Raw genomic sequence first — 16,620 nt, forward strand, 5'->3', positions numbered from 1 at the left:
CCTTTTCATGTCATGATAATGACAATAATAATAAACACAACACTAGTAACAGTTAGCATTTGTTGCACGCTCACTGAGTACCAGGTCCCTTTTTGGGCACATTTTTATGTAGTATCTCATTTAATCCTCAAAAGGGGCCTGTGAAGTAGTTACTATTACTGTCCCCCTTTTACCCATGAGGAACTGAGGCACCGAGAAGTAAATAATTTGCCGAAGGCCACAGAGCTAGGAAGAGGCCAAGCCAGGACTTGAGCTCAGAGTCTAGCCTCAGAGCCTGTATTTCTTACCGTCTACATTATTGGCCATTAGTGTTTTTTCCCGTGAGGTGCGTTCATGTTCCTTGCTTATCTTTCTTTTGCAGTCCCTGTTTCTCTTAAAGATGTGTAAATAGTTTTCTGTAGTAAATAAACCCTTGGTTATACATAGCAATTATTTTCCTCAGCGTGTCATTGTTCTTTTAACATTTAAGTTTTATTTTGCTGACGTTTTATTTTACAGAGATTTGTACTTAGGCTACAGAGCCCAACCAGTCGACCTTTTTCCTCCATGCCATGCCTTCCCACCCTAATGGGATGGCTGTATTTTTAAAAAACCAGGACATTTTAGGTTTATATGATATTTTGAATTAAAATCTATCTCACTGCTTCTTTTTGTTAGCACAGCCAATCTAGATGATTACATTCTATTTTTTACAGCATTTCTTTGTTGTTGTTTTTTTAATCTTTCCTGCCGATCTATAAAACTCTCCGTAGACTGTAAAGCACAAAAAGCATGAGATATTATGACAAGGCGGCCCCCTGACAAGCAGGTTCGGGTACCAAGCAGTTTGTGAACCATGTAGCATTTCACTGCGTGTTGCCTTCAGTGTCTAATATCGTCAGGATTACGCTTATTCCCACACTTACATTCCCAGGAAACAGGACTTGATTCGCCGACTCCAGACTCTCACACTCCTACTTCACTGGGTTTTCATAATCAGCCTTTTAAAAAGTCATAACGATGGCTGGCCAGGTCACTTTCAGGTTTCTCCCCTAGCCGGCCACATCCCAGTGGGATTCTGTGGTGAGTGGAAGAGACACACACCAGCATCCTTTTCAGCAGCCACCAGGCATAAACTACACTCACCAGAATGAGTGGCCATCAGGCTATCCCCCGGGGCATGGAGGAGCTGGCAGATACCTGAGTGACGCTCCCTTTCCCACAGAGTAGATACTCAGAGTAAGTTCTGAGATCCTCAGGTCAAATCAGCGCCTCTCTAAGGCGTAGAGTGTTCTGTGGGGTCCCTGCCGATTGCATGCCTCCCTAGTGAGAACCCCCAGTGATAAGGAAACCAGTTCTTCCCGCGACACTCCCATTCCTTTTGGGGGCAGTTCTATGTATGACATTCTTCCATATCTGACCTCCTCCTGTTGGTCCTAAAGTTGTCCCCGGGGACACAGAGCAAGGCCTGTCCCTCCGCCACGTCTGCGACTATAAACTCGGTAAAGATATTTTTGCCTTTCACAGTTAGTATGCAGTTAATGCTGGTTTTCGATTTGTATTGAAGTACTTGCTTTCTGTGGTCTGAAGAATGGATAAGCAATGCAAGCCAACTTGGAATATCTCTTCACTGGCAGTGTTAGGATTGAGGCTTCCCTCTGCCAGGCCGTCCTACCAGGTTGAAGTGTTAGGTGCTGGTGTCAGATCCTAAGATAAAATCAGGTGTTTGTGTCCTATCCTAAGAAAAGATGTGATTCATAAGGGAGATTTCACTTTTATTTCGTTGGAGAACTTTGGTTCTCATCACCGTTCCCCCCTCGGCAGCTAAAGCCGTGGACGGATACGTGAAGCCACAGATCAAGCAAGTGGTCCCTGAGTAAGTGTCTGGGGCCCAGCTCTGGTCTCCTGCTGCCTCTGTTCCCCTGCCCCTGCCCCCCCACCCCTGCTGTTCTCACCCCTCACCACCACCCCCCTCCCGTCCAAGGGCCCAGCATTCCATTCTCCCTAAAACCTGGCTCAGCCCTGGGGAGGGAACCGGGCTTGGTCACCATGGGCCAGTGCCCAGGGCCCCCTCCTGCACTTCGTCCTTCTGCACCTGAGAGAGACAGAAAGATGCCCCTGAGCCCCTCCCCTGTCAGCGCTGCCCTGAGGCCGCTGAGGCCCTGCTCTGCTTCCTCCTCCAGGTTTGTGACGTCTGCAGACTCTGCTGGGGGCAGTGCCACCTACATGGACCAGGCCCCCTCCCCGGCTGTGTGTCCCCAGGCTCATTACAACATGTACCCACAGAAGTAGGTTGTGTTCTTACAGGGCTTCACGGGGGGCTGGGCCTGGGCCTGGGCACTTGGCCTTGGGCTGCTGGCCGGGCAGGGTGCAGGGCCTGGGATGGTCTCTGCTCCTCGTCATTGGTCTCTGACAAGCGCCCCCTCCCCCTTCATCTCTTCTCTTTCCCTCCCAAGCCCTGACCCCGCCCTTGACCCCGACGGGGACTTCGATCTGGACGACACGATGGACGTGGCGCGCCGCGTGGAGGAACTCTTGGGCCGACCTATGGACACTCAGTGGATCCCTCATGCGCAGTCGTGACCTCCGTCAGCTTCTTGGTCCTCGCGAGAGGAGTTCCTCTTGTGGATGTTTTAATTCCATGAATCGCTTCTCTTTGGAAACAATACTCATAATGTGAAGTGTTAATGCTAGTTGTGACTTTAGTGTTTCTGTGCATGGTGACCCCAGTGCAGGGAGCGTGTGTGTGTGTGTGTGTGTGTGTGTGTGTGTGTGAGTGTGAGTTTGTCCGTGTGGTGTTCCTCCCCCTTGCTGTCCAGACAGAGGCCGTGGTGGTTTGAACCTTGTGCACAAAGGCAGTTGGCTCCACGAGCCCTGGCACATGGCCGTGTGTCTTGAGGGTGGCTGGACTTTGACGTGTGGCTGTTCAAGTAAGAGAAGGACGCAGGGAGGAGAAAGCACCTCCTCTCTGGTGAGTCTGTCACTGTGTTTGCCAGGCAATTGTGCTATAACCATGATTGTCTCTGCTTTTCTTCTGCAATGTGGAAACCGCCTCCTGACAAAGAATGCCAGTCCTCCTCCCCCCGCCCCCCACCCCATTTTCCCGGGTAGGGATGGGGAAAGGGGCAACTTAGGAGGATTGTGGGGGCAAGGGGAGCCAGGGGTCTTCGGATGGGTCGTGGCTTTTATAAATAACACGTAACCCGTCTTCGTGTTTTCTCCGTCCCTCCTGCCCTGCCTGGCTGTGTCCCTCTCTCCTCCTCTCACTCAGTCCCTCTGTGTGCACACACGTGCAGATGAACTAGAGGGCAGAAGAGAGGGTCACGCCACCGGAGCTTACAGTGTCGGTGTCCTTTGTGTCGCGGCCAGAGTGGAATGCCCAGCCCTGACCCGCAGGCGCCGAGAACGTCGCCTCGTCGCCCAGGGAAGCTGCCGTCCCATCTGCCCGTGCTTCCTCCGCGCTGGGAGGCCGACCGATGCCAGCTCTTCGCAAATGTCGGACGGTGTTTTTGCTTCTAACTTGGGACTTCTTGTTTTCCCCTCCCCACCCTCATCTGACAGCGAAGTTCTCTCTTCCTGTGTCAGGTCCTGTGCCATTCCTACCCAGGTCACCTCATTTCCCTTCACTGATCGTGCGCGATGTCTCGGGGAGCGGGTGGCAGGAGTGCGGTCCGAACCCGGGGCCAGCATGTCCAGCAGGTGTTGCCCACCTGGTGCAGGGTGCTGGGTGTCAGGCTTTGGGGGTTTGGGGAAATGCAGTCAGCAGGTTTGCGGGAAGTTTGGTAAGCTGCAGAAACAAAAAGCCTCAAGCATAATTCCGTCTGTAGTTTCTTCCATGGCTCCACGCCAGAGGAAGGGATGGGCTGTGGCAGGCAGGTGGGAAGAGAGGGGAGCAGGTATAGTTTTCAGGTTAGGCCTATAAGGTCGCCCCCAGCCCCCTCTCCGAAAGGATATGACTAGGCCCAAGAAATAATGGCCCTAAAAACCGTATTTTTATATGTGTGAGTAAATAAACATATTTTTTTTACAAAAACTAACTTCTGAACTTATCAGTGTTTTGATGTTAAAGGAACATATTTCTCTGTAGTAAATTATTTATTGGAAAATGACTTTTTCAAAGCTGCTGTTTGCGCTGGCTTGGTTTCATACACTGATTTATTTTTCTATGCCAGGCAGTAGACTCTCTCTGCCTCTGAGGCGCAGGCCGACCCCTCCATGGATACCAGCGTTGATGTAGGATGCTGCTAAGCCCCTTGCATACCCCTCAGGGTTCAATTAAAATTCCCCCGGTGAGGACGGGAGTGTTGGGGAAAGGTGTAGGGAAGCCTGACCGGGTCTCGAAGAGCCCTCACCTGCCTGTCACTCCGGCTTCACCAACACCTGCCTCAAGAGCGATGCCCTCATTGTCCCAGCGGGGGGACGAGGGCGGGGGAGGGGGGTTGGGGGGGTATCGACCCACTGGGCAGTGGGCCCAGCCCTGGGGCATGCTGAGGTCTAGCTCTCACCTCACAGCTGGCAGTAGGGCTGAGGGGACGGGTGCCAAGTGTGGGGCTCCTTCCCGTGCTTGTACAGTCGCTGAGCTGTCCTCAGTTTTCCTGAGAACTGTGCCTGTCGATGGGAGAGATTTTCGACTGAAAGGTGCGCTTGCTATCTGCACTGTACTTTCTCTCTTCTCCCCGTTCCTGCAAACCGGAGGAGGCCGCGGAAGCCTGGACCGCCGCCGCCGCCTCCGCCTCTCGCTCGCTCCCAGGCGCACACCGAGTCATCAGCGTCCCAGCTCCACGTGTGTGGCCTGCAGGGTTTTGTGGGGGTGGCGGGGAGACAGAGTGAATATAACTTAAAGTGGAAGTATACTTTTTATAACTTTTCTTTTTAAAACTTTGTGAAATTCTTTCAGATACATATTTTAGTGTTGAGGCCGAATAGCATTAGCCAGCAAAAAAAAAAGTATTGTGTACAATTCTACTTGGGCCAATCACAAAATAATGTATTTTATGTTACAATAAAGCCTTCCTCTGAAGGGGCAATATTGAGTCCTGTTTTATTTTTCCAATCAGATGGCGAGGGAGGGGGGACAGGAAGGGGAACGTTGGCGATCATCAGTGTAGCTCTGCAAGGAGAACTGTTTGGGAGTTGGCTCCTCTGAGAGCGGTCACCGGGTTTGATGGCGGATGGGGCATTTATTTTTATTTCATTTTTTTTTCTTTAATCACCTGAGGGTTATTTTTCCATTGATTTTAGAGAGAGTAGAAGAGAGAGGGAAAGACAGAAACATTGATGTGAGAGAAACACATCGATTAGTTGCCGCCTGCACACACTCTGACCAGGGCCCCAGGCTGGGGAGGAGCCTGCAACAGAGGTACCTGCCCTTGACCGGAATCGAACCTGGGACCCTTCGGTCTGCAGGCTGACGCTCTATCCACGGAGCCAAACTGGCCAGAGCAGATGGGGGCATTTCTTACCTCCCTGCTCACATGATGTTTTGACACTTACACCTGTGTCCCCTGAAAGGACTGTTCTTGCACAGAGAAGGAGGCCCCTGTCGTAGTTTAGTGCTTTGGGATATTCAGCTCTTAACAAGCAGGTGCCACTTGGCTAAGCCACCAGTGTTCCCGAAGGCTGTGTTTCAAGCTCTCTTCCCTTCTGTGGGGTGGAGATCCATCATCCGGATGCGGCCCAAGACGGCTGCTGTGTGTAAGTTCTCTTAATAAACTCCTCGTTTCGTTCTTTGTCATCCTCTCCTTTCAGTCTCAGCCCTGTCCTCCTTGGGAAGTCAGTTGCGGTACACCCCAGGGAATTTTCCAACACAAAGGACACTCTCAAGAAAATAAAAAGACAACCCACAGGAGAAAATAAAAGACATTTCTGCAAAGAAGATATACACATGGCCACTATGCTCAACATCATTAGTCATCAGGAAAATTAAAATAGACTCAAGTCACTCCATACCCCACTAGAATGGCTAGATCAAAAGGCCAGGTAATAAATTAGCAAAGATGTAGAGAAATCGGAAAACTCACGTACTGCTGGTGGGGATGTAAACGGATGCAGGCACTTTGGAAGCCAGTTGAGCCATTCCTTAAACAGGTAAAAAAGAGGTACTATACAACCCAGCTATTCTTGACACAAGGAAAATTACATGTCCACAGAAAAACGTATATAAATGTTCATTCTCCATAATAGTCAAAGAGCGGAAATGAACCAAATGTCTATCAATTGATGAATGAGTAAACCAATGTGATGGTGTTTACACAGCACATTTGGGTGGTGGTACCTCCAATGGAATATGATTTGGCAATAAAAAGAACTAGTGGTGCACAGTAACCCAGAGAAGAACCTTGTAAACATTATGCTAAGTGAAGGAAGCCAGATGCAAAAGACCATGTGTTGATTCCATTTATGTGAACTGTCCAGAATAGGCGAATCTATACAGAAAGTAGGTTTGTGTTTGCTTAGGGCTGTGGGGGAGGAAGCTGGGAAGGGATCGAGGGGTATAGCTAAAGGGTACAGGGTTACTCTTGAGGTTACGAAAATAGTATAAAATTGACTATTGGTGTCACACGTATATGTGAATATACTGAAAACCATTGAATTGTACACGTTAAATGGGTGATTTGTGTGAATTATATATAATAACGCAGTTGTGTCTTAAAAAGCAAGCACAATATCTCAGCAAGAAATAAAGGAGTGAAAGCGGGGGGCGGGGTGGGGGGGTAGACTGACTGAGAGCAGACCTGTGCAAAGGAGCTCAGCTGTGAAACGCAGGGAGAGATGCTGCGAGACATAGAGCCAGCGAGGGGCCGAGGGAGGGGTGTTCGTGTCTAAGAGCCTGGGTCCAGAGCGCAGGCGGAGGGAGAGAGGGATGGACCGTGGGCCGCAGAGGAGCCTCACACAACTTCCAACCTCCACAGCAGGAGAGTCCGAGCCTGAGGTCGCTGGGTGCCTCGCTCCAAGTTGCAAAATGACCCTGTGTCATATGGAAGTTTGTGTTTCCTCGGGATAAAGCCAGTAAGCTAACACAGGTCGTGACCCCAAATCGGATGAAGTACGCGTGACAAGTGGCGCCGGCAGCTTCTCTGGCTTGAGGACTAGTTACCACTTACCTTGAGAACGCCGTGTGATGGGCTCTCTGCTTGGCTGTAAACGGGGGTGCGATGCTCTTCTGTCTTTGCAATCTCTTAGCCGGTGGCCTGGGATGCGCGTCGCCTTCTAACTTAATGTTTCTCCAATAACAAAAGTGTCTTTCTTTCTCTACTGTCTTGGTGGGGAGGCTTTCTGGGTTGGGAGAAAACGTTGGTTTTTACCGGTTGTCGAGCTTGAATCTGCCCCACCCCCAGCCGACGCTGCTTCCTGGCGCTCTTTCCCACACAGTCAACCTTCTCTTCCTTCACCTGCACAAATTTGAGGACCATCCTGTTCTAGCCCTCGCTTCCCATGTCTGCCAGCCTGGGCCAGCACCCAGCATGCCCCCCTTAGGCAACCTGCTCCTTTAAGAGCACCCCCCGCCCCATCCCAGCTCCTCCCTCAGGCCCAGTAACCGGATTTCCCTGTTTGTGAGGCCCAGCGCTTTAAAGCCAGGGCCCCTTCTTACTCAGCTGTATGCTGAGCCGGGGGGTGCCGAGGGGGCGAGGATGCTGGGAGTAGGCACAGGTGGGCTGTGACAGGTACATGTGGGACACGAACCACTGCCCAGGGCTCGGGAGGGACACGGAGCTGGGACAGGGTGGGTCCTGGGAGGAAGCAGAGCCGCTCGGCAAGACCTGTCATTCGTCAAGCAGCCGCTGGGCGCTGGGCACCGTGCCAAGCCCTTTCTGCACCTTCTGAGGCGGGGATTATGCTCCCATTTGACAGACAGGGGGACAGAGCTCAGAGCAGCCGCCTGAACTACCTGGGGCCACACAGGTAGCCAGTGGCAGAGCCAGGACCCGACCTCAGGTCAGTGCGACGCTGAAGCCTGGTGCTCTCCGCCTCACTGCCCGACGGGGGTCCTGGCTTCTCCCTACACTTGCTCTGTCCTGGGTTCTCCTGCGTGAGGTAGAACGGGGGTACGGAACGGGTGATCCCCTGCAGCTGCAGGACCAGCACTCGGGCCCTTCCTCCTCCAGGAGCTGCCTGGAGATGCTGCTGCTCCTGCTGCTGCTGTTCCCGTTGCTGCTGCTGCTGCCACTGGCCGTGCTCTGGCGGCAGCAGGCCCAGGGTCCCGGGCCGTCCTGGCTGGCCAGCCTGCAGCACCGCGTGGCATGCGGGGCCCTGTGCTGGGCAGCCGCCTGGCAGCAGTGGAGGCTGGAGCAGAGCACCCTGCACGCGGGCCAGCGCCAGCAGCAGGCCCTGAGGTGGTGTCTGAAGGGAGCCCAGGGTCCCCACTCTCCTCTCCGGGGGAGCACAGGTGTGTTTTCCAGGGTCTGGGGAGGTGGCCCCAAGAGAAAGGAACCCCACAGGACAGTCAGATTCCAGAACCTGAAGACCTCCCGCCCGCCTCCCGCTCCCAAAACGGAGAGGCTGAGCCAGAGACCCTCCCCAGGCTCAGCACTGTCCAAGAGGACTTTTCCCACCCGGATAGCCCCGCCCCCATCCAGGCCTGGCCCAAGTCCCTTCTTCAAGGGTCTCGCCAGCCTTGTCTGAAACTCCTGGGAAACTGTGTGGCTTCAAGAGGAGTTTATGATGTCTTTGGGGCTACAGATATGACCACCTTCCGGAATCATCTCCCTTTGACCAAGGCCAGCCAGGCCCCGGAAGAAGAAAGTGGGGAGCAGCTCCTGCCCCCTACCTCAAAACAGCAGCACGGGGAGGCCTCTCTGCAGGTAAACCCAGAAGAGCCCAGCCCCACCGTAGACCCCAGCTTGTAGCCACACCCTCCCACCAGGGTGGGCAAAGAACCCCCAAACTGGGGGCTCAGGGTCGGGCTCAGGCAACACCCTCTCTTGTTTCCCTCCAGGCCACCTTGCTGGGTCTGGCAGCCCTAAACCAGGCCTACCCAGCAGCGCTGGCCCCCGGGAGCACAGCCTGTGTGACCCCTGCATCCCCCTGGCCCCACCCTCTCCCCTGGCCCTGGCACGCCCTCAGCCAGGGTAGCTCCCCTGGAGCCAAGGACCCCGGGGCCCTGCTGCTGGAGGCACTGAGGTCCCCAGGGCTGCAGGCACTGGAAGCCAGGACGGCAGTCGAACTCCTGGACGTTTTCTCGGGCCTGGAGGCCGATGGCGAAGAGCTGGCTGAGGCAATAGCTGCTGGGAACCCCGGAGCGCCTCTCCCCACGCGAGCAACTGAGCTGCGGGAAGCCCTCGAGCAGGGCCCCCGAGGACTGGCCCTGCGGCTCTGGCCAAAGCTGCAGGTGGTGGTGACTCTGGATGCAGGAGGCCAGGGCGAGGCTGTGGCTGCCCTGGAGGCCTTGTGGTGCCAAGGGCTAGCCTTCTTCTCCCCTGCTTATGCCGCCTCTGGAGGTCAGCAAGACTCAAGGGTGGGAGCGGGGGTCAGGGGGCAGAGGGCACACTGCTGGCTGCCATATAGTGAGCCCTACTCATCTCATGTCATCATCTCATGTAATCCTCCCAACCCCTGTGACTTCCCCCAACACCAGCAGCTCCATTTTACACATGGAGAAACTGAGGCTCATAGAGAGGTTGCACAAATTCACACAGCCCCAGCATTTACCCCCCAGGCCTGCCACACCCAGAACCACTGCCTCTTCCCAATTAGGGCCCCAGAAGCAGGGTGCTGAGCCTGGGGAAGCCACAAAGGAGGGGGTGGGAGGGCAGCAGGAGAATCAGATGCTCAGAGGGTTGAGGCCCAGGGGTGAGGGCCTAGCAGAAAGCCATGGCACCACCAGAAGAGGCTGCTTGCTTCCCGCAGGGGTGGTGGGCCTGAACCTGTGGCCAGAGCAGCCCGCTGGGCTCTACCTCCTCCCCCCTGGTGCTCCCTTGATTGAGCTGCTCCCAGTCCAGGAGGGAGGCCAGGAAGAGGCTGCCACCACTATCCTGTTGGCCGAGGCCCAGGAGGGCCAGGAATACGAGCTGGTGTTAACTGACCAGGCCAGCCTTACCAGGTGATCATCTGCCCACCCCCTGGTGCCTCAAGCCCTCTGGGACCTGTTGAGGACCAGGGGCATGAGCTGACGGGTCCTTGGGCCTGACCTCCCCTCACTCCACCCTGTCAGATGCCGCCTGGGTGACGTGGTTCAGGTAGCTGGTGCCTACAATCAGTGCCCAGTCGTCAGGTTCATCTGCAGGTGGGTGACGTCCCGGGGCGCTGAGGGGCCGTCCTTAAACCCTGGGATCCTCTGCCTCCCGTTCCTTCCTTCCCAGGCTGGGCCAGTCCCTGAATGTTCGAGGAGAAGACATCGGCGAGGACATGTTCTCTGAGGTCCTGGGCCGGGCGGTGGGGCAGTGGCCAGGGGCCAAGCTGTTGGACCATGTCTGTGTGGAGAGCAGCATTCTGGGTAAGCTTCTCCATTGGCTCCTGCCCCCCCCCCCATTCTTGGGTTAACTCCCCCACAATTCATGCCCCTCCTGCTGAGAGCTCTCCAGGAAGGAGGTCAGACCCAGCCTCCTTTGTGGCTCCTAATTAGAGTCCTTCCCCAGGTCTCGCTCCCATCCCTCCTGCCGCAGTCTCTCCGTAGTTGCTTTCCTGACTTGTTTCACATTAGGACTAGGCCCTGGGTTCCTCTTCCTTTACCCTCCCTCCACACCAAGAAACCCCTGTTTTCCCACGAACCTCAGAGCAGAGGAGAACGAGGTGGGGCAGTGGGGGTTGGTATTGGAGGCTGCCCCATTCACAGGAGTGCGTGTGCGTGGGGTTTGCCTGCAGATTCCTCCGGGGGCTCTGCTCCCCACTATGAGGTGTTTGTGGCACTGAGGGGGCTGAGGAACCTGTCGGAGGAAAATCGAGACAAGGTAAATGAGACAGGGACAGGGTCTGACTGCATGTCCCCTTCACTCTGCACCCCCCGCCCCGCCCAGGTGCCGTGGGCACTGCCCAGTGAAGGGGAGGTGGGGGCAGGGAGGAGAACTTTCCCGAGGCTCTAAGAAGGGAGGGGCGAGTCCCAGATACACATGTACACGTGAAACTCCTACCCACACACACACACTAGGCACAGGCAAGCGCACCTCATCCACACACCACATGGCCACGCACCAGCCTCACTCAGCCGTTCTGTCCTCAGCTGGACCGCTGCCTCCAGGAAGCCTCTCCCGGCTACAAGGCCCTGCGCTTCCGTGGCAGCGTGGGCCCTGCCAGAGTCCACCTGGTGGGGCCGGGGGCCTTCAGAGCACTCCGGGAGGCCCTCGCTGCCTCCCCCTCCGCCCCCTTCCCTCCGGCCATGCCCCGGGTCCTCAGGCACAGGCACCTGGCCCAGCTCCTGCAGAGGAGAGTGGTGTCCTGAGCAGAGGCTGCCCGCTGGCCCCGCCGCCCCACAAGCTGCCTCTCTCTTTCCTCTGGAGCCTCTCCGGATGGGGAGCCCTGGGCCAGGGTCTTTGACTCTGTGTCACCTCTCGGTTGCTCATCTGAGCTGCTGGGCCTTCGGGAGGTCCAACCTCGTCAGCCAGCTCTGAGGAGGTGACCTTGGGGTGTAGCAGACCCTGCAGGGCAGGGCCCTGCCTGGAGCCCCGTGGGCCCCCTCTGGAGGACCCTGCTGGAGAGTTCCCGTACACGCTGGTGCTCGTGTGTCTCCCAGCCCAGTGCACTGTGCAGGCTGCAAGTGTTGGGAGCTGGTGTTCCCGGGAGCACCCCTCCGTCAGCAAGGAACAGGAGTTGTGAATACCAGCCTCAGCTTCATTGTCCCTCAGAGCGACTGTTCTGAAGTGTGTGTGCACCAGCTGCCCGCGGTGGCCACCCTCTCATTAACACGGTTCTTAAGGCATCCCTCCCGTCTCCACTCCCTGATGTGTTTTCTGGGATCACCTCCCAAATAAACCTCTTGCACCCAGATTCTTGGCTCAGGGTCTACGTTTGGGGAAACTGTAGTGGTCCCTTTGGCTCTGATCCTGCCGCAGCCTGTCCCCTCCCTTCAGCTCTGATCACAGGGCTTCCCCCTCTCTCCACGGGGGAGGCCCCAAGTGTGTGCATGCAGACGACCTCGGGGACCCCTGCCATGGCCTAGGTCAACCCAGAAGACTCAGAGCCCCTCCTCCTCCCTCTCCCCATCCCAAGCTTAACCTAAATGTGAAGGGGCTACTCCCCAACTTCCCTGGCCCTGGCTCAGCACGGGTCCCTTTCCTGGCCTGACACCCAGAAATCACTTCCATAGGCAGTGGCTCCACTGCAAATCATCACAGCAGGAAGCAACCGCAGAGATTATGTGGGCTAACTGCCCGTCTTACTGGGGGACATGGAGGCTCCTGAGGTTGTGAGACCTGCTCCGGGCTCAGCGGCTCCTCCTCAGTAACGCAGCACCTGTGTGTAAGTCTCTGCTTCTGTCCCCGAATGACTTCTCAATCCCATGCCCTACCTCCAGGCCCCTCTGCCCACCCACCCAGTCCCTGTATCAGCCCATGACTCCTTCCCACTAAAATCCCCATGGCTCCCCGTGCCCCCAGGGTCAAGACTAATCAGCTTAGCCTCAAAGGCCCTGTGACCCATCCCCGGCCTTGCGCGCCTGTCCACCACCTCTCCCCTCTGAGGAAAGCCACACCCCACTATCCCACATGAGTCGGGCACCGCCAGGTCTTTGCTTCAGTCGTCCCTTCAGCAGAATGCCTTCTCCCCTGACCTTGCCTGGTAGAAATCCCCTTTTCACGAAAGGCCTTTGCAGAGTCCTTCCTCCCACTGAGCTACCATTACATGCCGGGCCACACTCCCACCTGGACTTCGGAGCGCCTTGGAAAGTGGGCGTGTCCTATGCATATGTCACTCCAGAGCCCCGTGCAGGGCCTGACACAGACCAGCTGCTCAACAGACAGGGCCCTGAACAAGAGCGGCTCCGGCGTGGGGGCTCACTCACCGCTGATGGCGGGATGGGACCCCGTCTCTCCCCTCCAGGAGGGAAGCTGGGGAGGTCAAAGGGTAAGACCAGGCACTTTTTCCCCACAGCCCCGGTTTGGTTTTCAAGGTTTTCCATCTTGGAGGGTAGTGGAAGGGGCAGAGGGAACGGGCCTGGGGGAGGGAGAGCCCGCTCATAAGCCGTTTTTCCATGGAGGAAGGAGGCCCTGAGCCTGACAGACCCCAGGGGCAGAGGGGAGGAGCACACACACACACACACACACACACATAGCCCGTGGAGAATGGGTTTCCTGTCTGCCTCCTCTCCTGCCCTAATTAGCAGCTGCCCCTCCCCACATTGTCGCCGACCAGCGCCCGGCCAAGGCCTCTTTTGTGCTCCCAGATTCCTGGGTGCAAGGTGGCCTCATTAGTGCCGGGAGACCGCCCCATCTCCAAGGAGCAGGCAGACAGAGAAGGGGGGGAACCAGGGGCGCAGTGATCCAACCCCAGCCTCTGAGTGTCCTGGCGGCCATTCCTTGGGCTCAGCCTGGAGACGGCCCCCCTGTCCGAGGCTAATCTTAGATTTGCCTTTGTCTAGCCCCAGAGTGGACGCAAGTGCCCCCCCACCTCAGAGCATTATAAACCCCAGGCCCCTGCTAGCCAGTCACAGTCGGCGGCCTTCCAGTTCCTAGCTGTTTGGACCCCTGGAGACGGCGCCTTTCCCTGCTGCTCCACTCTGAGCTCCGGACACCATGAGCCCTCCCTCCACAAAGGTAAAGACCCAGGGATGGAGGGGACGCACATTCCGGGGGCAGTGAGAGCGCTTGCTCGGGGGCTGGAAGGAAGGCTGAGTCCCCCCTCTTGTTCTTCTCCTGTGTGGGCTCTGAGGCAGGCAGGGCACTGGGTGGACGCTTGGCTGAGGACCTGCCTTGGTTAAGGCTCAGTAGCGCCCTGCTCTCCTAAGAGCTCACGTGTATTGCGCACGTACTATTCATCAGGTGCTGCTTGTACCTGTCATCGCGTTTCCTCCTCCCAGCATCCCTGCCCGGTGGGAAGTATTTAATACCCAGTTCACAGGTGAGGAGGCTGTGGCCCCTAAGAGGGGAGGAAACGGGGCCGAAGCCCAGTTCAGTGTCCCCTGCAAAGGAGCAGGCAAACAAGACGATTTGGACCCTGCTAGTCCTGGATTTGCACGGGTTTGCCGCTGTGGGTAGGGGGAGTGGGGCTAAATAGGGCCTGTTTTCGAGTGCAGGAACTTCTGGTGCAGACAGACTCTCACACACCTGTTTTCAGGCGGAGTGGTAAGCACTCTAATGGGGTAACGACGAATTAAGGATCCTCAGAGGAGACAGGGATCCATTCTGCCCAGGGGGTCTCCAATGACCCCCTTCTGAAGGGGCAGCGAGGAAGGGGCGCCAGCCAGGAGGGGGCGCGCGGCCATCTGGGCAGGGCCTGGGTGTAGGCGCTGGAGGCGGGCGCGGCGTTCAGACCCCCGGCGCCCGGTCTCCTCCTCCCTAGGTCCCCTGGACCGCCGTGACGCTGCTGCTGCTGCTGCTGCTGCCGCCCGCGCTGCTGTCGCCCGGCGCGGCCGCGCAGCCCCTGCCCGACTGCTGCCGCCAGAAGACGTGCTCCTGCCGCCTCTACGAGCTGCTGCACGGCGCGGGCAACCACGCGGCCGGCATCCTCACGCTGGGAAAGCGGCGGCCCGGCCCAGGCCTGCAGGGCCGACTGCAGCGCCTCCTGCAGGCCAACGGCAACCACGCGGCCGGCATCCTGACCATGGGCCGCCGCGCAGGCGCAGAGCCAGCGCCACGCCCTTGCGCGGGGCGTCGTTGTCCCGCTGCGGCCGCCGCCTCTGTCGCTCCCGGGGCACGGTCCGGGGTCTGAGCCCGTGCTCAGACTACGTCTTGGCACTGCCCTCTCCCCTCTGCCCGCCCGCTATCAGCCCCCAGAAAAATGTGCAATAAAGAGGCGTCTCCGATAACGTGGCCGGTCTCGGTTCCTGTGTGGTAGAGTCCTGCCCTCCAGGGGGCGTCAGAGTCTTGCGAACTGGAAAGAGCCCGAGGGCCTGGAAGCCCGGGTTCCGGGCCACCTCCGCTTGGGCGGGCGTCCTTGGACCTGAACACTTGTGGGTGGGGAGCTCCCCAGAACAAGGCGCGGTGCAAGGCCGTGGGTGCGGAAAGAGTCGCAGATGTGCGTTCTTGGAGGGGAGGGTGCAAGGAACATGCGGTTCCACGTAAATCATCCAGAGGGGCTGCAGCGCGGGGTGGAGGGTGTGGGGAGAGGTGAGGAACCGGAGGGGAGGCGGTTAGGTCATGCAGCCCAGATTTGTGAAGCCCTCACGAGTCCCTTTTTTCTGTAGGTAGCTGGGAGTCGCGAGTTTTGATGGGGGGGGGGGGGTAAGATTTTCCTGCCACTTTATTGGAACACACCTGTTATAGATTGAATTGTCCCCCCTCCCCAAATTCATATGTTGAAGTTATAACCCTCAGCACTTCAGAATGAGATCTTATTTGGAGGGTCGTTGCAGATATTAGTTAAGATGAGGTTCTGTTGGAGTGGGATGGGTCTCCACTCCAATATGACTAGGGTCCTTCTAAAAGGGGGGGGGGGTGGACACAGAAATGCACACAGAAAGAGCCCATGTGAACATGAAGGCAGAGGTGGGTGGTGCATCTACAAGCCAAAGATTGCCAGCAACTCATCAGAAGCTCACAGCTTTCAAAAGGAACCAATCCTGCCATCATCTTGAGCTTGGACTTCTAGCCTCCAAAATTGTGAGAAAATAAATTTCTGTTGTTTAAGTACCCCGTTTGTGGTACCTTGTGACAGGAGTCCTAGGGAACTAATATAACACCCAGAAGTAGAGACACAAAAAGAAGTGGCGCTTTTAAGCAATCTGATACTGGGTTCAGGCTCTGGGAGGAAGGGGCTGGGGATGCAACTGGCTTGCCCTCTCCGGAGACCATCTTTCCATCTGCACTGGCTTTCGCTGGGAAGCAGTCACCCTAAGCCTCAGTCATTTTCTGCTTCTGGGGTGAAAAAGTCCGGCGTCTGGTCTCCCCTGGGTCCTTCTTGCTGCTGTACTGGTTAAGTCTTGGAAAAGATGGAGTTCAAAGCCCCCCAGCTCACCTTTGGAGATTTGCAAATCGACTCTGTCCACCTTGAAGCTATCTTTCTCTGCCCCATACTGGCTTCCAGCCTCTCCTGCGCTTGAGTGGCAGCAGAGAGGAGGGTTAAGTCAGGACGATGGGAAAAGGGAGACTAGGGAGAAAAGTGCTCTCCAACACACTTATTTTGTGCCAACGTATGCATTATGCCATTGCCTTCTCACAACCGCAGGAGGTAAAAATGATTAGCTCCATTTTACAGATCAGGAAAGTGAGGCTCAGAGAGGCCACGTCACACATTCAGTAAATGGCAGGGCCAGGACTCTACCCGCTGGACCCCAACGCTCTTTTCATCCATCCTGCCGGGCTGAGAGGCAGAATTTGCCAGCGTGCCCTGCGCGCACGGAGGCACACAGAGCCTCTTTAACCCCTGCTGTCTCATGGTGGAGCGCAGGGACCTGCGAGTGCTGCAAAGCAGCCGGGCTCCAGCAGGCAGCACTGCGAACCAGATACCCTTTCCCGCTGGGGCGGCGCCTGGGGAAACCCGTGGGGCGGAGCCGCCGGGCGCGCCAGGGAACCACGCCGCGGGGGCGTGGCCACCGGGAGGAGGCGTGTCTGACAC

General features: G+C 56.7%; 3 protein-coding genes across 13 annotated transcripts in view; all 3 read left to right on the forward strand.

Moving 5' to 3' along the window:
* LOC102424720 (signal transducer and activator of transcription 5B) overlaps positions 1 to 4,016 on the forward strand; it is a 56,337-nt gene extending 52,321 nt beyond the window's left edge. For 4 of the 6 annotated variants that reach the window (XM_006092376.3, XM_006092377.3, XM_006092379.3 and 1 more), the window contains 3 exons: positions 1,804 to 1,855; positions 2,163 to 2,267; positions 2,436 to 4,016. In XM_006092376.3, the coding sequence (XP_006092438.1) occupies positions 1,804 to 1,855; positions 2,163 to 2,267; positions 2,436 to 2,562 (284 nt within the window). In that variant the 3' untranslated portion in view covers positions 2,563 to 4,016. Of the gene's footprint in view, positions 1 to 1,803; positions 1,856 to 2,162; positions 2,268 to 2,435 lie in introns of those variants that run through there. The other 2 variants (XR_002830123.1, XM_023756910.1) reach the window with 2 other exon arrangements.
* Positions 4,017 to 7,502: 3,486 nt separating this feature from the next.
* GHDC (GH3 domain containing) lies at positions 7,503 to 11,898 on the forward strand. Of its 5 annotated transcripts, none has more exons than XM_006092384.3 (10): positions 7,503 to 7,643; positions 7,831 to 7,914; positions 8,085 to 8,365; positions 8,659 to 8,780; positions 8,915 to 9,416; positions 9,826 to 10,018; positions 10,130 to 10,201; positions 10,278 to 10,411; positions 10,780 to 10,865; positions 11,135 to 11,898. In XM_006092384.3, exons 3-10 carry the CDS (start codon positions 8,098 to 8,100, stop codon positions 11,351 to 11,353), a joined length of 1,596 nt encoding a protein of 531 aa, XP_006092446.1. In that variant the 5' UTR covers positions 7,503 to 7,643; positions 7,831 to 7,914; positions 8,085 to 8,097; the 3' UTR covers positions 11,354 to 11,898. The 5 variants fall into 5 exon arrangements, with proteins under 5 accessions (XP_006092446.1, XP_023612682.1, XP_023612680.1 ...); XM_023756911.1 differs by having other exon boundaries at positions 7,510 to 7,629; XM_023756912.1 differs by lacking the exon at positions 8,085 to 8,365 and having other exon boundaries at positions 7,508 to 7,643.
* A 1,584-nt stretch (positions 11,899 to 13,482) lies between these two features.
* HCRT (hypocretin neuropeptide precursor) lies at positions 13,483 to 14,853 on the forward strand. 2 transcript variants are annotated; one of them, XR_002830111.1, is made up of 3 exons: positions 13,610 to 13,661; positions 13,887 to 13,965; positions 14,407 to 14,489. XR_002830111.1 is itself a non-coding variant. In XM_023756846.1 (2 exons), the coding sequence occupies exons 1-2, from the start codon at positions 13,641 to 13,643 to the stop codon at positions 14,773 to 14,775; spliced, it is 390 nt and encodes a 129-aa protein (XP_023612614.1). In that variant the 5' UTR covers positions 13,483 to 13,640; the 3' UTR covers positions 14,776 to 14,853. The 2 variants fall into 2 exon arrangements, 1 of the variants encoding a protein (XP_023612614.1); XM_023756846.1 differs by lacking the exon at positions 13,887 to 13,965 and having other exon boundaries at positions 13,483 to 13,661; positions 14,407 to 14,853.
* Positions 14,854 to 16,620: the final 1,767 nt, after the last annotated feature.

Source organism: Myotis lucifugus, unplaced genomic scaffold, assembly GCF_000147115.1.
Source record: "Myotis lucifugus unplaced genomic scaffold, Myoluc2.0 scaffold_100, whole genome shotgun sequence".
Classification (NCBI taxonomy): Eukaryota; Metazoa; Chordata; class Mammalia; order Chiroptera; family Vespertilionidae; genus Myotis; species Myotis lucifugus.